General features: G+C 38.0%; 1 protein-coding gene across 1 annotated transcript in view; it reads left to right on the forward strand.

The window, feature by feature from the left end:
- LOC145788298 (cytochrome P450 10-like) overlaps positions 1 to 25,892 on the forward strand; it is a 42,193-nt gene that overhangs the window by 14,530 nt on the left and 1,771 nt on the right. Inside the window, exons 4-10 of the mRNA XM_082600079.1 lie at positions 11,787 to 11,912; positions 13,369 to 13,444; positions 14,413 to 14,543; positions 15,497 to 15,630; positions 16,848 to 17,013; positions 23,203 to 23,329; positions 24,354 to 24,465. Coding sequence (XP_082456205.1) covers positions 11,787 to 11,912; positions 13,369 to 13,444; positions 14,413 to 14,543; positions 15,497 to 15,630; positions 16,848 to 17,013; positions 23,203 to 23,329; positions 24,354 to 24,465 — 872 coding nt within the window. The remainder of the gene's footprint in view (positions 1 to 11,786; positions 11,913 to 13,368; positions 13,445 to 14,412; positions 14,544 to 15,496; positions 15,631 to 16,847; positions 17,014 to 23,202; positions 23,330 to 24,353; positions 24,466 to 25,892) is intronic.

Genomic DNA, 25,892 nt, shown 5'->3' on the forward strand with positions numbered 1-25,892 from the left:
TCATAAAAAGCAGTTTGTGAAAAAAGCAAGGCCTACATCTTGTACATCATTTTATGATGTACTGATCTACTGATTATGATGTAGATGTACATGCCGTACATCTACATCATAATCACTATGCCTACCTGACAGCTTGTGTCAGCTGTCAGGTAGGCATAGTGATTATGACTTTGTTGCTTTTATGTTACATGGTGACTGACATTTTAAAAGAAACTTGATTGCTATGTTCCAAAACATTAAAATGTTATTGTTTCTGGAACAATAGTGAGGTGCAGTCCTTCGTAATAAATACGTTGCTTACTATTTGCCATTGTATTACTGCTTCAAAAGCAACGACTTTTTGAAAAGTTAGACTATTAATGAAGTATGATAGCAAGTACTGGACGACTACGAACATTCAAGGCGAATGCTTCCATCAAGAGATTTCAATCCAATATCCGCCTTCAGCATGCCACGGCTACACAAGCAGGTGGGTAATGGTTGGTGAGGAATGTACTGCACCTTATCAGTCTCATCACTAACGGCTTTGTGACGCAGCCAAGCTGTAGCACACAAAGCTTGTTTGACAAAATCTTAGCAACGCTTCAAATCTGACTTTCCACAAAGATTGTGATTCCGTAAATACTTAAACATTTAAACTGATTGCTTTTGACATGACGAAAAGTTGGTATATGATTAATAGATACGAATTATTTTGAGTTATTAGCTTTTCTGGCATTCTACTAAAGTAGTAAACCCATTGCCGTTGAAAGATAATTGAACCTGGTGCCTACGAGAATTGCTAAACACTACGAGGGCCTACTAAACAAGACACTTTTAAAGAAAACAATAGGACTGCAAAGAATATGCGGTGTTTTCTTCGTTCTCGTCCTTTCTGGAAAAGATTCGGACTCCTAAAATTATTCCGGTACCGTGTCCAAAAGTACTCCCTGGACTTTCCTGTCAACGCTAGTGATTAAGCCAATGGTCTTTTTACTGTTGAAAATTTAAGAAAACAATTGTATTGCTGTGGAATGTAGATTATTTGTTATTACTGTTCAAGTGGTATGAGGTGCAGAAACTGTTTTGTTATGTCTTTTATGCTTTCATTTTTGTTCGTAACTTTTATTGCATTTCATATCGTTTCAGACGCAGCTACAGATGATCGAGTCAAGCCGTTTTCAGAAGTACCTCAGCCCGCCCAATTGCCCTTCCTAGGCTCGGCTCTCGATTATACCAAAAATCGCGGTTTTGACACAAAACTCATTCATGAATTTATCAGAAAACGTCATCAAGACCTCGGACCTATATATAAAGAATCTGTAATACCAGGTCAGTGTGACGTAATTAAGCATTCTTATCACGCAAGACAGCCCTAATAGCATCTTTTATGCACCCTTCCGTGACGAACCTCTATCATTTTTATCAAGGAAATAGTAGAATTTAACATTCACTATCTGAGCAAGAAGTTCTGTGTCAATCAATGCGCGGCAAATCGTGACTGCTGCATATGACGCTTCACAGCGTGACGGTGCAGATGACATGACATTTGTTCGCCACTGCTTGAGACAAATCTTAAAGTGATACAATAAAAGATAGAACAGCAAAAAAAGGTCGTTTTTATGCTGTTTTGAAACAACATAACAGACTAATCTGCATACAATCGTGTCATGATAGTGAATATCACTTATTTTTAGTTAATAACAATTAAAACCATAAAAATATCTGTCCACTGCACGTGCCACAATAGCACAGGTGTGCTGTACCTGTACTAGTCTGTACTGGTGTACAGTACTAGTCTGCAAAAAATATGATGAACTGTATGAAGTAGAATTTATTAACGCTTCTAAATAATTGTCACAATCAATATGCGAAGCCTCAAGACAGGCTACATTTTGTCTTGACCGAGCGTACTGTTTTTAATTGTAAAATTCTTATGCTATAGGCTACTGTTATTATCGGTTACTGTCCTGTAGCTGATGTAGCTGATGTAGCTGATGAACAAGACATCTCTGCGGCTACTTGGGCGGACCATAAATGGAATTCTGAATGGAGGTCAAGCACCACCAGACTTCATTCATTCATCCCCGACGCCGACACACGCCCCATCGGCCTGACACTACAGAGACAGGCATGGCCCATGGGTGCGCCTCAACCGTCTCCGTACGGGCGTCAGGCTCTTCCGCTCAACCATGCACCAATGGGGAATGGCTTCTTCTTCCTCCTGTGAATGTGGTGCCGAGGAACAGACCGCAGACCACATCATCAATGACTGTTCCATCTTCAAGCCGCCTAACGGAGTGGAAGGTCTGCGCGTCATGGATGATGAAACTAAAGACTGGCTGCTCTCTAGCAGCCTTCCAGTGTAGTCCGGGAACATCGTAAATCTGGGGTGGTAAAAGGATAGACCCTCGGCCCCAGAAGCTCAGACGACTACGACTGTCCTGTAGTGACCTCTGTTTGCGAAATCTTTATTATGTGACTATTTCCAGAACATTCTACCCTACGTGCACATCTGGAAGCTTCTTTAGCTTGCTTCTCACATTCTACCAGGTGTAAAGTTTTATGACGTCACAAAGATGTTTACCAGAACTAAAACTTAACAAAACAATGAGTTCTTATGATGTAACATTACGTAACCTTCTCGAAGTTACTAGACCAAACAACCTGCTATATATAAATAGTAGCGTAATTTGCATAAATTATGATTATGAGAGATTGTTGCTGTAGTAGTTGGTAATAGATGCAGAGATTATTGCTGATTGAGATTTGAAGTAATTGAATACAAGTAGATGAGAGTTGGTGCTGATATAAATTGTGATCGAAATTAGAGTTACATGAGAAGCTGTGAGTGAACTTCGTTAAAGTCCTTCAAGAATTTTCGTTTATCATCTTATTAGTAGAACTATCCGACCATTTGATTGACTGCTTTTCGGTAATATCCCATTAAACTACGTCATTGAACCTTTCCAAGTTTCTTTCCTGGTAAGAGATAGAAAGAATCGTGACAATAATATTCATTTGAAATAAGAAAGGCTGCTCCCATAACCTTCGCGTAGATGGACAAACGCCTGCCCTAAGCGTCAATGTGTGCGTACACTGCGTAAGTGCGTAGCCTCTTCCCTACTGCGTAGGCTATGTCCAGAGGTGGGCAGTAGCACGTTACTTCTGTAGCGCCGCTATTTTTTGGTAGCGGAAGCGCCGCTACATTTTTGATGGAGTAGCGTCTGCAGTAGCAGCGCTTCTTTTAATGTAGGGATAGCGGAGAGACGCTATATTTTTTTCAGTTCCACTCCCGCTACCCGTACTTTCCAATGTAATGATAAAAAATGACTCGTTTTTTGAGATTTTTTGTGAAAAAGGTGCCTGGAAAAATTAAAGCAGAAATCATTCAACTATTGCGGGAAACATCAAGCCACATTGATACCAATAAGGGTGACACCAATGCCACTTGCCAGTCACGACTTCGAAGATGGATGTTTTGATGGGTTGGTGCCATCGCATGAAACGTCGGTACGGAAAGAAAGAGCCTTTTTTTCAGACAGAAACGAGTCCTTGATCTTTCCTAGTGCCAATTAATAACGTCTGCTTATTAAATGCAACATCCCCATTCCTTTCAGTGCTGCAGTGGAAAGAGGTTTCTCTGTTGAAGCCAAATCGGGCAGGACTCAGCGATGTTTTTAAAGGTGTTTTTAAAAGATGGGAACAAACAATTTTTATAACGACGTTGAAATGGCAATGTGAACGAATGATATCATTTATTTTCAAGATCATATTGATGTCATAAAGTGCTTCCTGTGTCAGTTTATGTTAAGACAAAAGTAGCGGTAGAAGTAGCGGTAGCGCGCGCTACTTTAGCCTGAATAGCGGTAGCCAGTACCGCGCTACTTTTGAAGTAGCCCACCTCCAGATGCCCACCTCCAATGTCATTAGCGCTTATACTGTAAGCTATGTACTTTAACATATTTTTACCGCCCGTGGTTAGATTTAATTACGAAACAAATTTAAACTGTCCGATGAGTGCAACTATCACCCACATGTAACCTCTCTGATGCTCATGGGTAAGTTTAATTTTGGATTACCAGAAAGGAGTTGTATCCTCAAGCGTGAGTTTTCTTTTGTACTTAACTATAGAACAGGCCAACAAAAAAGATAAAAAATTTGTGTCTGCAATGTAAGATGTGATTTGGGCAGTGATGGGCATTATCGGCGATAAATTTTTATCGCTTATCGTTATCGCTCAATTATTTTTTCAGTTATCGTTTATCGTTATCGCCAAAGGCAATATTTGATTATCGCCGATAATAATTAATCGCAGATAAATTTTATTTCGGATCAACGCACAAGTGGAAAGACCATGAAAAGTAATATTTTTACTAGCCACCTAGTTAAGGAAACTAAAATTAAAACCAGTTCTTCTTCAGTGCCTGAAGTGTGTATGCACAGGTCGTTGTCAGGGGAGGAGGCACGCCCCCCCTGCAGCGACGGCCCTGACAACACAATAATTTTTAGAGTTGCAAATTGCAATGCAATGAAATGCATGCAACAAGTCTCTTGTTGTTTTGCTGCAATCGGCAATCGCGAGTGAATTTTACAATTAAAATGTAAGCGCACAGGCGGTACAGATTCCTTTGAAGCGAAGCGACAGAAATTGGCAAGTGGTTTGTGAAAGTGTCGCAATACGAGGCCGCTTTTACATCGGAAACATGGTCTTTCGCGCCACCTCACGATCAACTATTTTATTCTTGTGTTTTCTTTTTTCGTTGGAAGTGTTAGTTTTTAGTAATTGTCGTAAAAAAATAAAATCTCTTTAGTCAAAACATGAAACTTACTGTTTTAAGTGCATTAGTGCAATTAAATCTTTAGATGAGTATTTTTGTTTGTTTGTTTTATCTTTATCCTGCATTGCGGGAAAGCGGACTTGAGCGCTATGCATCGGTGTACGCCTTCCGACGTACACCTGACCCACGCTGCAGCCGACGGCAATGTCTATTTCCGGTTGTCTACTCTACTTATGACTTACATTTGGTACCCATTACTCGAAATCGATTACTGGGTGGAGGCAATTATCGTAAAGTTTCTTGCCCAGAGAAACAACAGCAAGTGCGAGTGGCTGGAGTCGAACATGCAGGCTCTCGACTGCGAGCCCAACGCGCTAACCACTCGGCCACTGTTTAGCGGTTAGTAGATTAACTAAAATTGCAAGAACTTGCCTTGAGACGTGCGGTTACGTCAGAAACTCAGTTTAAAAGACAAATTTAACACACAATAACAACACAAAATCGGTTATAGAATGTAAGATCGATTTTTTTCTAGCTTCGCGATATAAATTTAATCCAAAAACAATAACCAAATGCGTAAGTGCCATTTAACTTAAAAAGTTAACCCATTTGTGCCGAAAATGAAAGTAGGCTACTTAAAAAAAATTTCGGAAAGTTTAAATATTGCATAGTTATGACCTAAAAAACATATCACAATTATTTTTTTCCTAATTGTGTTTGTACTTTTTGAGAAAAAAACCGTCCTATATATAAGACGCTAGGCAAATCCGTTATCAAATTTCACAAGCTTGATGGATTTCACATTGTATGCACATTTTTATTACCAATAACGCTTAAGATTACTGATAAATTTTCAAGCATTTGGCGTTTTTTGGAATTTTTTCAATTATTGCTGACTTTGCTGTAAACAGCCCTGCAGAAAGCAAAATACAAAGTTTGGAATTTTTTATGGTATTTTCATTTGATTTAATTATTTTGCCTACTGAACGTAAGCGGCAGTGTAACTCAATTGATAAAAGCATCCAACTGGTATCTGAAGGTATAATTATAAGCACGGCGGTTACCTCAGTGGTTTGATTTTGGATCAAGAGGTTGAAGATTCGATACCTACTGCCGCTGTTGCGATTCTATTCATGCATAACTTACAAAAAGTTTTGTCCCTTTACAGTATATTATGTTCGATTTTTCGTCATGTTGATGAAAACAGTTCGTGCTGCATGGGATGGGGCAGCGCTAATCAAGAAAAAAAAAATTATTGTTATCGGACATTATCGGCGATAATTTATCGTTTATCGTTATCGCTTAACTTTTTTTTGATTTATCGTTTATCGTTATCGCTTTAGGCATTTTTCGTTTATCGATTATCGTTATCGCTTAACTGAAAAATGAGTTATCCCGCCCAACACTGGATTTGAGGTATATTGAGGCTGCTGATTTCAAAAATCACATCAGATTTTACGCATCACATCAGGTTTTTGAGATTTTTACATGATATTTTTTCTCATAATATTGGCTTTTTGGCCCAATTTTCTCTTACTGTTACCGTTTTATAAAGACCTTATGAGCCAATAGTGTTTGAAAATTTGTCATAATCATGGAATTGATTTTATTTTGTAACATTTGGAGATGTAGCCTGTGATGACACCATGACCATTAGGGTGGCTCGTTTTTGAACTTTTTTTTTGAATTCTCTCGGGGTAGTGGGGAAATGGTGCCAATGAGTGAGAAAACGCTCATGACAAAATTTGAGATTTGTAAAAAATTGTCTTCAGCCTCCTCATGGGGCCCAAAAATCGAAAAATGGGGTCAAAAACGCAATTTTTTTTTAAATATTTTTAGTTTGGGTAGATACAATATTGTTTAGATATATCTAATTAACCTAAGAAAAAAAATTGGCGTCATTTGAACTATTCCTTCAGCTTCCTCACAGCTTCTGAAAATTTTCATTTTGCTGAAAATTTCGCATTTTTGTTTGTGGTTACATAACTACAAACTTCGTCAGTGACGTAAATTCACATAAAGACGTCACTTTTTCCTACCAAGTTAACCCAATTTCATTAAAAAATGACGCAACAGCTTAGGACAGGTCTATAAAGAAAAATACAATGACGTTTTATAGCTGGCAAAATGTCTAACGCAATTATGTATCATGTAACCACCCACAAAAATGCGAAATTTTCAGCAAAATGGAAATTTTCAGAAGCTGTGAGGAAGCTGAAGGAATAGTTCAAATGACGCCAATTTTTTAAATGACGCCAATTAGATATATCTAAACAATATTGTATCTACCCAAACTAAAAATATTTAAAAAAAAAATTGCGTTTTTGACCCCATTTTTCGATTTTTGGGCCCCATGAGGAGGCTGAAGGCAATTTTTTACAAATCTCAAATTTTGTCATGAGCGTTTTCTCACTCATTGGCACCATTTCCCCACTACCCCGAAAGAATTTTAAAAAAAAGTTCAAAAACGAGCCACCCTAATGACCATTGGAGTGACCGATCTATCTTCAGAATGTACACTAGTCAGAAAGGCCCCCTAGCTAGATGGTCCACTGATCAAAAAATTCATCTAGACCATTTGGCTAGTGGACCATCTGTCTATGGTAGACCATCCAACTTATGTACCTTCTGAGAACTGTCCATAAACCACCCCTTACAGGCAGGGTTACATTCACTTTCGCCTGAATGTTTAGTAGGCTACCACTCCACTTTTGATATATAACATCGGTTTTATCTTTTTTGCTGAACGTGGAGATTTAAGTTTATGTGAAACTTGTCTATAACTCATTCTTGTTTGAATTTTCATGTATTCAGATTTTTTCATATTAGCAAGGTGTTAATTCTGTTTGTGGTGTGAATAAGTAGGCGGATGGCCTCTTCAAGGAGAAAGTGTGAAAATGACGCTGATGTTTTTTGTTACATATGTGGCAGTTATACTGTTCCTAAATCCTAACCAAAGACAAACCATAACAAATTTTGTAAAACAAGCATATCTTGCATAGCCTACTTCAAAATTCGCCTGGGTGATCAGGACAAACTATGGGCTCCACATACTGCATGTAAAGCTTGTGTGGAAAACCTAAGACGATAGATCAATGGAAATCCTAAATCCACTCACAACATTCACGAAAATCATGCAAGCGAAAGTTTGTCCCAGAGTAACGTTTCCCAAATGTGCATGTGAATTTATTTTTTCTGTAGAATTGAACCTATTTTTAAGTGTCTATTCTATTCAATTTCTTCAATTTTATTTTTCTTTGCTGGTTCAAACATATAGCGAATGACATTACAAACACACAACTGTAGCACCAACAAAAGGAAAAGATGGCAAAATCAAAAGGTTTAAAATATGCATTGGGGATTTGCACAGCCACCAAACCTACTTCTTAACACGAAAAAAATAACAATGTAGCCTACACTTGTAAAAAAAAAGGACGTTGAACGTTTAGTGTTAGCAGATAAACTTTGAAGAATTGGGTTCAAGTTACCAGACGTCAATAAAATTAAACATAAAAAAAAAATAAAACAGGTCTTGAAATACCTCAATGTTTTCATTAATATTATATTTGTATCTCTTGTGTAGACTTTAGACTTTATACCGTGAATTTAGACTTTATGGCAGGCCTTGTTGACAAAAAAGGGTTCAAATTCCATGAAACGCCATAGTCTACCAATATAGATCAGGAGTCGATTTTACCAAAACAACATTCAGATATCATAAAATCCTGATGTGATATAAAAATCTGATGTGATTTTTGAATTCAGCACCCAAAATATACACAAAAATGACATTTACTATGCTGACACAAAATGTGTGTTGGCTTGTGTAGTAGATAAAAATCAAGTGATAAATTTATACAACTTGACAGGAATTTTTCCAACAACTGTATTTTGTTCCGCTCCTGAAGATAGTGAAAAGATCTTTCGCCACGAGGGTCGGACTCCGATCCGAACGGGAACAGAATTTATAGGAAAAGCAAAGGAAAAAGTTGGAATAGCTCCAGGTGTTGGAATGCTACAGGGTGACAAGTGGTTACGAGTAAGTTGAACAGTACATTACTTAGATTACAAAGGCACGATGTGTCATGCTTTGAAATAATGAACATCAAGGTTTGTATTAAGAAATTCAAATGCAATAAAATGAGGCAACGGGCGAAAAGTTGGACAAGGCAAGTAGGCAACTATTGTGACTTTCCAAAGTATAACCAAATGTAAGACAACCTATTCCATTTAGCTTTTCAAAGTTGGTGGCTCAATTCACCCCTTTTTAGTTACGTCTATAGTTCTAGCCCTCAGACCCTACTTAGTGAAAAACCAAAATGGATACATCAATTATCCTTTTGCGAAAAAACTTTGATTGAATGCATGGGTGCCGATCGCTCTCTAAGATTGGTGGGGACATTTACTAGGAAAAGTAGGAAAGAAAGGGGAGACGAGCGAAGTGAGCTGATAGATCGGGGTCTGTTCAACAAACAAACAAATACAGTAGGTAGGCTACAAGTCTAATGCGATGCATTTTAATTGTCAGTGTCAGCATTGGACAGCAGAAGTCCAAACTCGGCAGCGAGTCTCCGGCTAATTAAAAACGAAGTCCATGGTGAGGTAATGAAGGTTGATCGAATTCAAAACGTTGTTGTGTAGCCTACATGGCAGACCATTGCATGATTTTTTGGCCGTTTCTGTGTCATGGTAGATCGTAACAAAGTTTTGATACGTATAGCAAAGTTGAAAATGACCGTTCAGCTGAACACGAGCTGGCTGGTGATATGAGCAAAAGTTCCACTTGCGGAAACATTTGCCGAACAGCGGATGGCATCTTCTTGGATATCAATCAAAAATCTTGTTCAAGGGACTCTGTGTCAAAGAACTCAGGATAATCGTCTACCAAATGCGATTGTAGCTTTCCACTAAAGAGTGATTCTTGTAGAATTTTGTAGTGCTTAAGATCGGTCGACTTGAAGTAGTCAGTAAGATTTTGTTGCGAGCTGTCAATGACTGCAAAATACTCTGACCGATCGATCGTCTATGGTGTTTGAAGTTTAGGAGGTTGACCATGACCATGTCCATACTGAAGACGATTTGGAACGTGACAAGTCTTTTAAAAATTGGGTATGGTAAAAGTTTTTTCAATTGAAAAAAAGCTGCCTGCCAGCTTTCCAACTGCTGATTTGGCCTATAGCCTATACAATTTTTTGCCAACCGGCAAAGATGTTTCAGCAGTTCTTAACCTCAATGTAATAACAACTGAAAAAATAGCTTTTTTCTTATACAAAAGTAACACAAGCACAAACAAAAGTAACACAATTCTGCCGCCCTGCCCAGAACCAACATACCTTGGGGTTACACTTGACAGGTCACTCACATACCGTCACCATTTACAGTCACTACGCAAAAAGCTGACATCTCGCGTCGCCCTGCTGAGACGTTTGGCAGGCACAACTTGGGGCGCAGGTGCTGACACCTTGCGCACTGCAACCCTGGCTTTGGTTCACTCCACTGCTGAATACTGCACCCCTGCCTGGTGCCGCAGTGCCCACACCCGCCTCATCGACAGCCCAATCAACGACGCATTGCGAATTGTGACTGGATGCCTGCGCCCAACTCCAACAGAGTATTTACCAATCCTTGCAGGCATCCAACCTGCTGAGCTTCGCCGAAAGGGAGCCATTATACACCTGGCTCGCCGGGCGGGGGATCCTGACCACTTGCTCCATGCAAAACTCAACATCCCACCTCAGGAATCTCCCCGGCAACTAAAGTCAAGACACCCCTTTGTGCCAGCTGCTGTTGAATTACTACAACCATTCAGCGATCGTGCCATCAGCGCAGCACACTTCATGGAAGACACTTGGAATGCAGCATGGTGCGCCACCGACACCAAACTACATGGTTTTATGCCCCACCCGGTGGCGCGCCCCCCTGGTATGGACCTTCCTCGGCCGACTTGGGTCAAGCTCAACAGAATCCGAACCGGAGTCGGTCGCTTCCATTCCAACATGCACAAGTGGGGTCTGGCTCCCTCATCGGCCTGCGAATGCGGCGCGGAGGAACAAACTGCTGACCATGTCGTTCTCGAATGTCCCATCTACAAGGCACCAAATGGAACGCATGGTATAGCAACGCTGGACGAAGCTACACTCACCTGGCTCTCCACCACCTGCCCTGAAATTTGATCTAGTCTCAAACGAAAGAAGAAGAACACAAGCTAAACTTACTGCACTACATGCTTGTACGACTCTTTCTAAGTAATTCTAAAACTCTGCACTGTGTTGCCCTGGCGTAACCAAAACAAACACAATTTGCGAGTTACACCAGGGTTTCTCCGCCTAATAAAACATTTCTACTATACGATTGGGGCTTCCTCGCATAAAACAAAAATGTTGTCCCCTCTTTTCAATATATTTTAAACGTCTGACTGATACAATTGTAACATTCGGGTAATATTTTCCTTTTTACGTTACAAAAATAATGTAAAAAGATGGTGGGGACATGTAAAAAGATGGTGGGGACATGTCTCCACTGTCCTATAGGGATCGGCGCCCATGATTGAATGTGCAAAATTATGAAAAAGCACATGCAAATGAAAGCTTATACCAACAGTACAAAAATGATTCAGTCCAGCTGTGGAGCATCGCTAACTTTTAAATGCAGTCTAATGTTACCAAAAGCTACCCACTTTCGAAGAGGATAAAATTGCCAGGTTTTACTTACCGGTAAACTTGTAACACTTGTAAAAATGCACTATATTCAAAAAATGCGCAGAAGTTTTTTCAAGTTCCTGGGCCGCTTGAAAAGCCCCCAAATTATGCTGAGCCAGAACCCAAAAGTATACCGCTTGGAACCCCTGTCAATGCTATCGTTCATGCGTGATTCAAAGCTTTTCAAGATCTTGCAACTTTTTTCTGTTCATTGGCGTGCTGGTGGGCTATAGCGCATATGGGAAAGTGAAAAAACGTAGATGACAATCATGCAGAAAAAAACTGGATGAAGTGCGACACCTGACGGGAGCTATTTATTACCTTTCAGATGCGAAAAGTAGTCAACGAGTTTTTATTGTCAAAGGCATCGGTCTGGGGTTACGCATCTGATCACATGGATGTGGCTAACGACTTGGTCGAATACATTGAAAGACATAAGAAAGTCAGCAATGAGGTGAATAGTATAAAAGGCGCAACATATAACTTGAAAGGCTTAAAATTCTACCTCTGTTTGAGCCAACATAGGCCTACTTGTTTGAGTGAATTGTTAAAGACAACAACAGCAGAACAAAAAATTATAAAAAAATGTAAATTTTCTGGAAGCTTCACTTTTTATGTAAAAAGCATGATTTCTTTAAATTTGCCTGTATTTTTTAGATTTGCTTGTAATGTAGGCTACTTTATCTTTTTTCCTTCTCAATTAAGTTATGATAATATTTTATGGTACGTCATTATGACGTGGTTTCTCTGGGGCTTCAGTATTTGTGTCTGTCCACAATCACAACTACAAATAGTTCACCTGCTGGCTCATCTCTTTCAAACGCAAAAATTTAATTCAGCATCTGCTTACAACGAAATGAAAATGTTAAATTTGCATGTACAAATAAGACATAGAAGTATGTGAACTTTCTAGTTTTCATGATAGCAAAACATCGCATGTTCGTCTAACTTATAGATAAGCTACTTCTTGCAACTCAAATATTTGAAGAGCCCAGTTCCAAAACCGCTTAAGCGCCACTTTTACCAAAATTGAGTTTAGAGTGTCATTAGGTAGAGTATTACCATAGGTACCTACTATCCATTCCTTTTTTTCCAAAACCTTCTCTTTCTGCTTCAAATTCGACACTAAAAATTGCGTTTTCTTCCAAAACCGCTTACGCGCCATCACGCTTTGTTTCCAAAACCACTTGTATCCACAATTAACCAATCATATTAAGCCATTGTATCACGTGACATATCGCTGATTGTTAAACTGTTTTCGTCATCGTTTCGTGATAAGCAGCAGTGTTACCATTTGGCAAATTTCACTACCAAATTCGAGATTTGGCAGAATTTTACGTTGTTGGCAGTAAAATTTTGAGTTGGCAGAATTTTGGCCAACATTTTTGGTGAGTTGTCAGTCAGTCTCTGGTCAGTTTGGCAAAATTTGAAATGTGTTTGGTAGTTTGAAGCATCTACTATCTGGCAACACTGATAAGCACTGTTGTAGGCTTGTAGCCTATTGTTGCAGTTACCAACGGTGCTTAGTAGCCTACTTGAGCTTTATAACTGTGTTTTTTTGCTTTGTTTAAAGTGGATTTGGATTGTGGTGATGAATTAGTGGTGGTCAGCTTGGAAAAATGGTTTCAAAAATTGGTTTCTTTCATTCTGGCAGTTTTTATTCTCCAGTTTATTTCCAAAACCGCTTATATCCACATTTTTAATTTTACAAAAAGGCGATTTTAAGCCCTCTAATATTCCTTAGATCTGGACAAACGTCATGGCTCAATTCAGTAGGTAGTTATACATCGTTAGAAATCAAAAACGCATTACATTTACCAAGTGAAACTGTCATAAACGTTTTTCGTGGTTTTCTCGAAATCACCGAAAGTGGATGTAAGCGGTTTTGGAAACAAGCTCTTCATTTATAGGTTCCAGATTTTGAAACTGTATTGACAAAATGGGCACTGGAAGGCGCATGCGTGTTTGCATTGGACTCGAAATGTGGTTGGTAATGTTTTCATGTTTTCACTATATGTATCCCCATTGTTTAAATTATTAACTTAATCTTTGAAGTATTCGTCCCAAACGCTTATGATATAGCACATCGTAAATTCATAGGCTGCTTGTATCTTTTACTCGATCTCTTCCTTGCTAGACATGTGTTTCTTTTGATGAGAAGGTCAAAAAAACAAACTCAATCGAATTAAATCATATTTTTAAATTACCGGAGGGTAGTCATTCTTCAGTTGTTAACTTTTTAATATCTATTTAAGGGGTAGTTTGTTTCTAGTACCCAGGCTTACGCCTGTGGCTGAAGATTTGTAAGTGGGCAGGAAGGCAAGAAAGCCAATTTTCCTGTCCACCTTCAGACATACCTTTCAGTGTCTTGCGAAAGACACAGCCACATGCTCATGAGCGGTGTCGAACCGGAGCCCTTTCGAGTGTCCTACCAGGGCTCTCACCTCTCGTCTATGCAGGCGAGTATTGGTTGTACGAGCAGGAGTGAATTAAAGTAGCCTACAACCGAGCAAGAACTTTCTGAAGATTTCAGAAAAAGTCAAACTCACTCAATATTGTTTGAGTGGTAGATTAAGCTTTTTGCATTAATCTGCTCTGCTTGGCTGTTTGCTAGCTTGGAGTAGACGTTTTGTATTGTTATTAATATTTAGTGTATACTGCAAACCGTAGTACAGTGATAAAGCATCGATTATGACTAGTACAACTAAAATGTATGTATCAGACTGTGGTTGGCGAAGACTAGCAATGGTGATAACTTAATTGCTTAACTCAAATAGATTTTCATTGCTGATTATGACTTTAAATGTAGACCTAAGTCAATTGCAACAAATACAGTTTTTTATTATTAAATGCACAGATGATTGAATATTTTGAAATTTTTTACATCTTTAAAACTTTTGTTTTTATATCCGCTATTCTGTGAGTTGAAAATTCTTTGACGTCAATTGATGTAGGATTTCTTCGTGATAAAATCGACGAAAACGCTAGAGTTATATTGGATTCAACTAATAGTTTGGTTGGAGTTTGGAGTGACATGATTGTATCACCTCCTTTTTGGAAATACTTCGACACCAAACAAATGAAGGTATTATGACGTAGGCCTAAACAGTAACAGATCCAAGAGAGGATTTATTCAGGTGCCCCGCCAAAAAGTAAAAAAAAAACTTGATCGCATCTCAGAGAGTCATTTGCTGTCGGATCTCATAAAAACAAAAAATGATGTTATTGTACATTATTTTTAAGGCGTTGAATTGAATCTACGTTTAGGCCACATAACGTTAGTCTTTATTAATGAATTTTTAATCATAATTTTTAATGCATTTTTAATTTAATTTTCTATGGTTCAAGACAATCACCTCTTTACTAAAATTTTTAATCTGATGAGGAGGAATGAATTTTAAATCATAGTTTTTAATGAGTTTTTAATTTAATTTTCTATAGTCCAAGAAAATCACCTCTTTACCAAAATTTTTAATCTGACGAGGAGGAAGGAATTTTTAATCTCATGGGAAGGCAACCGCCTCTCAAAATGTTATCTTGCCCTTCAAAAACTACGTTTAATACTGTTACAACGTTTTACTACCATTGTAATTCATATTGGATGACGCTTGCCCACCTTAGAGTTGCTTTTGCCCCCTTAAAACTTTCTTTCTAGCCGCCTCACTGGATTGTAGTGCAGTGCGCATTGCACTATATACATGCAAGTAGCCTGTTGAATTGTAAGAATCGTTTTTTTACAAGTAAGAAGCGCCAAGCTGGAAAAAGTTAAATCAGTTCCACATAGATCATCAACATTGCACATATCTTTTCACCTTTCAGGCGAATAAGCTTTTTGGTTTTCCTTGCTTATGACAAACAAAAGAACTTTTTAATCTTGATATTTGGGTTTGTTTGCTGTCAGCTAGCTGAAGATAGGCTATTCTAGATTCTAATAGGCCGAAATCGACTTTACATTTTAACCTGATTGAATTAAGTTGGTAAGATTAAATCAATTTCATTGTATTTTTCCTAACATTAACTTTGAATTTCCATTTAAAGAATCTGTATGCTCTGCAACGTCAGCAAGTGGAGGCAGTGAAAGCCCACCAAGCAAAAGTTTCAAAGGAGCAGCGAGAGAGAAATGAATTTTCAAAACTAGACACATTGTTAACAAAAACTGGTTTGTCAACGAAGTAAGTAAGATTTTGTTCAAACATTTCATTTTTAAATCAACTACTTGACCAACAATGAATTTGTTTGAAATTATTGGAAGCTACTAAAAGTTTGATTTTATCAAGGAAAAAAGTCAAAGATTTAAAGTAGGCGTCTGAACTATTAGAACTCCTTGTCTTTCTGTTAACGTCTTTTTATTTTTCTATTTTTGTAATCTTTTTTGTTGCGCGCAGTAGACTAAAAAAGATAACCTGTAGTCTCATCAGCACAGAGTTCTCGTTTCTGTACCCGGTAGTGTTATCTCGCTCAGGCCCGGATTTAGGGGGGGGAGGCAGAGGGTGCAGGTGCCCCGGGCCCCCCGACTTTTGAAGGGCCCCCCTACGTGGAAAAAATGTGATTTTGTGTTATTATTATTTTTTGTTCTTTCAGCCTTTGAAGTTTCTTCAAAATGCTGTGCAGTGCTGGATTAATGCTACTGTAGACGTAGAGGTGTGTAAAAAAATGTTTGCACGGGTGCCCCCCCATCTAAAAGTACCCCGGGCCCCCCATCTTCTAAATCCGGCCCTGATCTCGTTCATCCATTCATGCGCGTCACTAATTAGATGACATCATACGGGGTCCAGGAGGTACTTTTATATATCTGCGTCGCATTTTTGAGTGCTGGAACTTTTTAGGTGTATTCGGAAACTGAAAAATTACACGCGTATTTTTTGGACTCCTGTGGTGATAGGCTTATGCACACGCTCCCGATTTTTCAAAAGCAACTTTTCTTTTTTAGCAAAAAAGTACCGTTGCTTTTATTTTACTAATTTTTCCTTTCTTGAGGTAGGCTCAGAGCCATCAAGGGATAATTTAGGCCTGATACCAATGAGATTCCTGGGCCTAAATCAAGATATATCTAAAAAAAAATTTCGATATCCAAAGAATACAAGGTGGTTTCCTGAAGTTCAGGGGCCCTTAAAACTATCTCGGCCCGGATCAAGAAGTACTCCCTGGTTCCCCTGTCAAGGATACTGGGTAGGCTAATGTCTTGTGTTTTTATAAAGAAGCGTCTTGTTTAAAGAACCCATTTCTCTCTTTGGTACGGCCCGAGAATAATCATCCTTTTAACGGGATGATTAACTGTACATGAAATGATTAACTGTATGATTAACTGTAGGCTACATACCTTTTAGCTGTACATGGAAGTGTGGCAGAAGATTAAATGAGTATAAAATTTTACGCTTTTCATTTTTAGCGAAGAAGTTGGCTTGATAACCGAATCAATTGGAAGTGCCGTTGATGGCGCACCAAAAGCAGCCGCGTTTCTCCTCTATTGTTTAGCAACCAACCCAAAAAAGCAAGAAATATTGAGAAAAGAAATTCGAAATCTAATAGACAATGACAAAAAAATCACAGGCAAGGTTAGTTAAATGTTAGAGTTAGACATATACGATGATTACACTGGGGAACAATTTTGAAATTTTTTTTTGTTGACTTTGATTTTGCACTTGATTTAGGCTAATTCCGGCGTGCTGATTTCAAAAATGCCACCAGTTTTCTTCTATCACGTCAAGTTTTTGCTCTACAGTATACATCCAAAATATGCAACTTTTCACGAGTTTAGCCGTGTTGCTTTTCCATACGTAATAGGAATGCACAAGCTAATCATATAGTAAGTTATATACAAGTAGGGTCAACTGAATTATTAAGTAAAAAAGGCACATGCATCGATTTAGGTGGATGCTAGGCTATTTCCCCCATTTTTGGTAGGAGGATGCAATCATTCAACGAAACTAGATTACCATGGTAAAATTGAAGTTAGTTGCTTTCCACTTTCAACCATGTATGTACTACAATCTACATGTTTGTTTGTTAGAATACTATCTTGTCTGCGTCTGCTGTTTCTCGTCGTCAGTGTCCAAATAATCCGGATTCCTTTTGCTATATTTGCGGCAGTTTTACTATTCCTAGCCAAAGAAAATACGTCAGTGCATTTGTCAAACAAGCCTACTTTGCATATTTTAAAATAAAACTTGGTGATCAAAATAAGTCTTGGGCACCCCACCCCCACAAGGTATGCAAGCAGTGTATCGAGAGCTTGCGGATGTAGACCAAGGGAACACGTGACAAATTGGCATTCGGTAGACCCATGGTTTGTGGCAAGAGCCCAAAGATCATTAGGCTACACAGTTACTTTTGCTTGGTGCAAACTTCAGGGTATAAAAAGAAAAACAAACGTAAAATGGAGTATTTAAGTCTTCCATCAGCTATATGTCCAGTGCCTCATTCAGCTGAAATCCTAGTTCCAGTTTTCGTTCAAACACCTACGCTCGAAGATTCGGATCATGATGAATGTTTTACTGATGAATCAATCATTCTTTATTACAAAAATATATGGAAAATCAGCAGAGCCCAATCGGCATATGCATTTCGCTCTAACTGTAGAGCATCATTATTCATTAGTGCCTTATTCAAATAGAAACTAAACTGTAACTGTAACTAATACAATATAAACAATAAATAATTTCATAATAATAATATGTAATAGAAACTAAACTAAACTCTAACTGTAGAGCATCATTAGTGCCTTATTCAAATAGAATCTATTTGAATAAGGCACTAATGATGTTCTACAGTTAGAGCGAAATGCATATGCCAATAGGGCTCTGCTGATTTTCCATGTATTTTTGTAATAAAGAATGATTAATTGATAGATGATAGAGAATCGCTGGCCTGCTGCTTCTTAGTCAGGAGATCCCCTAGCCTATCCTAAATGGAAATGAATCTATGTATTGTTTTAATGATGGCAGGCCTAATGATGAAGATTTTGAAACTGAAGACGATTCAGAACGTGGTGTATTACATCAACATGAGTTGAATGATTTGGCACGAGATTTAGAACTAGGAAAAAAGCTTTGGAACTCTTAGCATCCAGATTAAGTTAAATGAGAAAAATTTACTTTGAAAAAGAGCGAAGGTATCATACTTTCGATCGAAAGAAAGTGCGTTTTTACCGTACTTTCAAAGTGACAGCAGCTTTGTTACCGAGATCTGACCTTAAACCTGGTGATCTCAATATTGTACATGAGCCACTTGTTGACAGAGAGAAAATTATTTTCCCACCTTTCCATGTAAAGCTCGGCCTAATGAAGCGATTCGTTAAAGCATTGCCAACTGAAAGTGAAAGCAACTGTTTCAATTACCTCGTTTTGGCTTTTCCTGGCCTGTCAACACAAAAAATTAAGACTGGTGTATTTGATGGTCCACAAATTCGGCAACTGATCAAAGATGAACGTTTCGGTGGTTCAATGTCAGAATTGGAAGAAAATGCGTGGTTATCATTTAAAAAGTTTGCCAAGGGATTTCTTGGGAATACACAAACACACAAATTATTCAGAAGCTATTGGAAAGCTACAAAGAACTCGGCTACAACATGAGCATCAAGATGCATTTTTTGCATAGCCATCTTGCTAATTTCCCGGAAAACCTTGGTGCGGTCAGCGATGGGCAAGGAGAAAGATTCCACCAAGATCTGAAGGTGATGGAGGAAAGATATCAGGGAAGATGAAACTTGCATATGCTGGCTGACTATTGCTGGAGTATTAAGCGAGACTGCCCATAGCTTGAACATGCCAGGAAAAGCTACAAGCGTAAATTTTGCCCTAAAACTCGCTCTTTATTTGTCCTGCAGAAGCAATGATCCGTTTTAAGAAATAGAATATAGCTGTACAAATGTTTATTTGAAAACCATGGAGTTGCTTTCGGTTGCTTGTAGTTCTTAAAACGTTTTATACAATAAACGCAGATGTCTTAAATGTTGTACTTTTTGTGGGTTATGAGACAAAGTAGTGGGTGCTTAGCTTAAAAACTTGACGTGATAGAAAAAAACTGATGTCATTTTTGGATTCAGCGCCCAAAAGTTAGTCAAAAACAATAATATTGTTAGATCGAAGTCAACAAAAATTGTGTTCCCTTGTGTTATGTGCCTGATCTGATACAGACGTTGGCGATCATGGTTTTCCATATACAGTATAATAGGCCTACCATATTTTCATCACCCAAAAAGAGGACATGTTTAGTAAGCAAGCAAAATGCTAGTGGATTTTTACGTTTAAACAATTCTTACATCTTCTTAGATCAGGGGTTATTAACCTGGGGTCCATAAACCTCTAAGGGGTCCGCGAGGCGTTTTCAGGGGGTCCGCGAAAGTTTCCGAATTTGCAGCATGATTGATAAATTACGACATTAAAAAATTAGTTCTGCTTTATTTGTGTATTTACAATGATTTTCAAACTGTACCACGCAACAATGTGGTGCGTCGTTTGATATTTCAAAGGGCGTCGCACAAGGTTCGGCTTCCTAACTAGAAAAAATTTCATACAAAAGACTAATCTCTTTTCATAAGCCTGTGTATGATCAACTTAATTCTTTTTAGACAGCAGGTTATTGATCAATGCTTAATTTAGAAATGGAAACGTCAGTCTGTAGCTTATTAGCACTCACGGATTTTCCATGGCTGTGATTACAACGAAATATTGGTTACAAATGAAAAACGAGAAAAATTTTTTGTAAAGGTCACAAAAACTCTATTCATTTGCAATAAAATTTTCAAAAAAGCATTCAATCAGCATATAGAATACAGATTTTTGATCCTGTGTGCCAAGATATAGCTCATAACATAACTTCGTCAATCGTCAATGTCATCAATCGTCATAAGTGCGTCGCGAGTTCAGCAGATTCTTCTAAGTGTGTCGTTTCAAAACCAGGGATGTTCAAAACTTATAAAAAAGGAGACGCAATATGCTATAAATTTTTTAGGGGTCCACGACCGCTTCGAGGGCACCAAAAGGGGTCCGCCAAAACAAAAAGGTTAAGAACCACTGTCTTAGATGATTATAGGGCTATGTAGCAATAAGTGACAAATGAAAATGATAACATATTTATTTGTCAGATTCAGTCAATGAACATTTTGCTGTTCATTTGATTTTCTCAACAGAAAACATGCGTTTTACATTTGCATTTTGAGCCATAACTTATTGCAGATGAAGAATTGCTCGATTTTTAACAATTCATTAAAATAAATCTATAGCTCTGCAATATTTGAACTATTCTGTCCATTTTCTAATATGCCATCATTTAAACAAAGCTAATGCAAGCTAGCTATCAAGTTTAAGACGCCTTTGCACTGGCTTTGGTTTAGATCGAACAGTTTAACATCATCAATGCCAACATTTTTCTCTGACAGATACCTCCACACACCACTGAAAAGCGTTAACCTATTCTTTGGTGTAAGACAACATAAGCAATAAGCATCCAATCAAAGGATGTGAACTCGAAAAATGAAATTAGCGGTCTATACATCCAAACAGGCAAAACAAAAGTCGAACAATAAAAATACATCTGACATGGTCATCAAGTAACACTTCCTTCGTTTGCCACAGAAATAAATATATCCACCATATCCACAGCAAGCAATGTATTGCCAACTTCAAAGTCAATAAACACTTTTCTTAAACAAGGATAACCTACTTCTGCCACAGCTCAGAGAAAACATAGGCTACTTTTCTTTTTTTGGTATCGTTGCTTAGCCTTATTTAGCTTTCGACAAGGTCACATCAAAATAAAACCTTGTTGAAAATGATAGCAATGCAAAAAAGAGAACATTTGAGCATTTTCAGGTGTCCTCGGAGGACAACTCGTTTTTTATGAAAAAAGAGGACAAATCCTCCTAAAAGAGGACATATGGTAGCCCTACAGTATAATGCTTGTATAGACGTATACAGTATAACAATGCCTGTTAGTTGTCATTGATGTAAAATTGTTTTTTTTTACAGAATAATTGTTTATCAATACTTTTTGTCGGTATATTGTATAGTAACTAGTAGATCTGCCAAACATAGTCGCCTAAATATACTTTTAAGCTATTACATTATTACTTATAGGTTTATCAACACTACAAAGTAAGCTACAAACAGTGCATCATCATATTCTTTCGCACTTAGATAGTTATTCTCGTTGCTAATCTAGTCTTCAAAGATGTCATCTTACTTTGGCTTTCTAACATTGTTTTTGTGGAGTTGATCCATTGGAGAAATGTTTCAAATAAATCTTTTTTTTTATCATGTCCACTGTCCAGACACAGGCCCGTAACTAGGGGGGGCGCAGGGGGGGCGAAGCCCCCCCTGCAAAAACGTTGGCACCCCCTGGAAAAAATTATGTTAATTTGCTCTATCGCTGACTTTTCAGTTTTATACTTAATTTTTTGTGTTGTTTAATTGTAAAAATTGTGTGTTTAATGGTGTGGTAGAATCAGAGTAGAATGTTGTCTCTAAAACAAAGTTTTCATAATTTTAAACGAAACTGCATTAAAAGAGCGAGTTTTGCCAATACCAAACATTCAAATATCTCAGCCAGGAATTAGCAACAAGAAAACATAGAGACTTAGCTTTATTACTGAAAAATGGCCTAGAAAACATGATCTTATCCTTTTGCTATACCACCGGACAGCACCATTTTACAGGAATATTCATACCCACATTTTTGTTGAAATTGCTCTCAGAATGCACCAAATTCAAAGTAATTTTTTCAAAAATTTCTGGGGGTCGCCCCCCAGACCCCCCGCTGCTGGGTGTCGCCTTTGGGTATCGCCGTCGGGCTTCGGCCGCCGGCCGTCAAAAAAAAACCTTTCAAAATTCCTGGCTACGCCACTGACTGTTTGTCTGTTTCTATGATAAATTATTCTAATATAAACGTTGTATTAAGCCTACGATGAATGTTCTTGCGTAAATATACCCACATTGTGTACAAACGTCGTTTTCGTACATGATACGGAAGGTAAAAGTTGGGCCCCCTCTAGAATACTTTTTGCCCCCCCTGCTGCTCCAAGCTAGTTACGGGCCTGTCCAGACACCAAACGCATTAACTGGGTTAGGAAGCGCGTAATTATTCAACTGGTCCTGTCAATCAAAATGTAATAACTGGGCTTATTCTTTGATTGGCCTATAATTTTGCGGAAAAACTATTGCACCAAAAATATGGCCAATACAGGGGCGGATCTATCTAATAGCGTTAGGGGAGAGGGGCGATTTAAATAACAATGATGTGTAGGGCCTACATTAATCCGACCTCGCAAATACCTGTGAATAACTTAAAATTATTTTTCTGTGAGGTAGCGGTCGTCCCAATCCCTCCCTAGATCAGCCACTTGGTCAATAAATTTCTTACAGCTGCTATTTGTCTTGTACTGCTGATCAAGCCCGGATTTAGGGGGGGGGGCAGAGGGTGCAGGTGCCCCGGCCCCCTGACTTTTGAAGGGCCCCCCTACGTGGAAAAAACGTGATTTTGTGTTATTATTATAGTTTTTTCTTTCAGCCTTTGAAGTTTCTGAAAAATGCTGTGCAGTGCTGGATTAATGCTACTGTAGACGTTACGGTGGTTTTGTGTTATTGAAGTTTTACCGTTATGATTGAAGTTATTGAAGTTTTAGAGAAAAATTTGTTGCACGGGGCCCCCCATCTAAAAGTGCCCCGGGCCCCCATCATCTAAATCCGGCCCTGCTGCTGATAAGCAGTAACTAAATGTAAAGTACAACATTGTGGTTTGTTCTTCAGAGTCTGATGCAGATGAAATACATGCATGCGGTTAACAAGGAAGTCCAGAGAATGTTCCCTCTAGTTTCAGCAGTTGCAAGAAGACTCCCAGATGAAGTTGTGTTATCGGGATACCGGATACCTGCAGGCATGAATTTAGTAGGCCATGCTGTAACAATATAACTTCATTTTACCACAAAAATATATTTCAAATCAAGCAGTACCGCAAGACTGAGTAGTTTCGAGGTGGAACCAAAAACTAAAATACAAGTTCTTTGTCAAAATAAAAACTAGAAAAAAAGACAAGAACTTGCAACTGAATTTGCAACAAATTTTTTTCTAGCTTTTATTTTTAACAAATTCCTGTCATTTCTTAGCACAAATTCTCTCAAAAAAATCACACCTTCTAATAGGCTGTAAAATTACGTTTCGCTGAAGTCCGAAATTAAAAATTAAATCCAGTCTCATTGTCTCACAACAATCACTCAAGTTTCAAATCATCATCTCAACCAACACTTCAAGACAACTTTCCACTTTTACTTTACTACGCTGAAGAAATCGGAAGATCGAAACACTGGCCTTTGTCCGTAGTTACTTTTCATAATGTCTTTTTAGACATTCTTTTTGGGTCAATAATGTCTTTTTAGACATTACTTTTAAAGAAAAAAAGAGTCAAAAGGCATGTAAATTTCACTCTGTGTGGAGCTACATGTACTTGAGAGGTTAACTGTTATTTTTTTATTCACTTGTTGATTCATTCATATCAGTTTGTATCCTCTGTGGATCCTCCTGTAGTATCATGGGCCATTCCTATAGATGTTTGCTGGTACACCCCTTCATTTTCTTTGAATTTAAATAAAAACAATTTGAAATTCTGTACTTGCTCTATTCTGATACTATGATAAAACCAAGATCATTGTTAGGATACAAGTTACAATAATAGCCACTATGACGTCACACTCTATCAACTAATAAGGAATTTAGAATAAGAAATTGAGAAACAAGGTGCTGAAAGTTAAAAAAACTTAACTAGATATTTTTAAACAACAGTTATGGAAAAAAAATGCTAGAAGCATGTTTTCCCAAAAACTTGGCACAACTACGGTAGTGTTTTGTTACATGATGGAATCAACTATGTTTGACAATAAACAGTATTGTTATCTTTATTTTAGATACAGCCATTCTAATCACATCAAACATTATGAATGCTCGTGAAAAACATTATTACAAAGACCCACATGATTTCATTCCTGAAAGATGGCTAAATGAGAAGAGAAACGACAGGTAAGCTAAATTGAGCAGCACCAACAACAGGTTAAATAATAATAACCCACTTTACCATAGTGAATTTGGTTCTTTTTTTAGGGAAGCGAGTCAAAAATGCATGCGCGGCCCACTTGGCACTCGCTTATAACATATTATCGTTAAATCACCTACTCTGACACTGAGAGAAGCAAAACTTTTTAGTTCAGTTTGTTTTTATATCTGACCATCACAACGAAAAACATATACTCGAAACAAAATCAGAGATGTAGATAATGGTAGAAGCGACAAAACGCGAACGATATGACGTGCTTGATACCAAAACAGGATAATCAGTTTAAAAATTTGCCACAGTTGCAACACGTAATCCGATGCAAATGAGCCGCATTAGTTAATAGCCTATAATAAATACTAAGTGCTCTGCCAAGAAACTGAACTGCTAACAAATCTAGTTTTTCTTTGCATTGATTCAACGTTTGTAGACGTTAAACTGTGCTTATGGTTCCGATAAAGTTTGATAAGTGAAAAACACGGTCACCTATTTTGATCTACATTGTAATTTCTACGTTCCGCGAGTTTCGGAGACTTCATTTTCGTTTTGAATTAACATGATCATAATTGATGAATTCATTGTTATTTCGAAACGAAACAGAGCTAAATTCTTCTCTGAGAAACTTGATTTAAAAGTAATCATTAAGACATGGGGATAATAATTTGTTGAAAACAGCTAGCCTATACGAAATATTTTCAAGTCAGACCCAGTTCGAACGAAAATGGAAGACGCCATGAAAAGCGATATTGTGTCTTTTAATTCGTTTGACCCGGGTCTTAATGACTTTACAAATCCTTACATCCTCTTAATTTTCAAGTCAGTTCACACCAAACAATTGAGTAGCCCGTATTGCCTAGCCCAGGGGTTCCCAACTATCGGGTCGCGACCCAGTACCGGGTCGCGAAATGGTTGTGAGCGTGTGGCAACAACACTCAATCAAAATGGCGGTCAAGAGTGTGAGTTGGCTAAAAGAATATCCTTAGCCATGAAATAAATTGATTACAAGGAAAGCAATTGCAATCATGCACCTAATACGTATGAATCTCACCGATAACCTGTTGTATATCTATCAAAGCAGTAACGGATCCAGGAAGGGAGCACTTAGTCACGTGACTTTTCGTTAATTTTGAAGTATTCTGATGAGCCAAATTTACATTTCATGTTTCTTCTGCTATGAATACTTGACCACTTTTAAGTTTATTTTTATTCTGGCGATAGCTCCTGAAGAGAGTCAGACGAAAACCTGCAGCTTCGTGCTACCATGAGTATTGAGCAACCTTCTACTCGCAATCTACAAGTTCTGTAGGGGAGACCGGGGCAAGTTGAGCAGTTTTTTTTTTAAATCTAATTTTTTTTTATTTTACTAACTTTTTCGAAGACTCAAGTATTGCATTTC

This window comes from Aplidium turbinatum, chromosome 2, assembly GCF_918807975.1.
Source record: "Aplidium turbinatum chromosome 2, kaAplTurb1.1, whole genome shotgun sequence".
Taxonomy (NCBI): domain Eukaryota; kingdom Metazoa; phylum Chordata; class Ascidiacea; order Aplousobranchia; family Polyclinidae; genus Aplidium; species Aplidium turbinatum.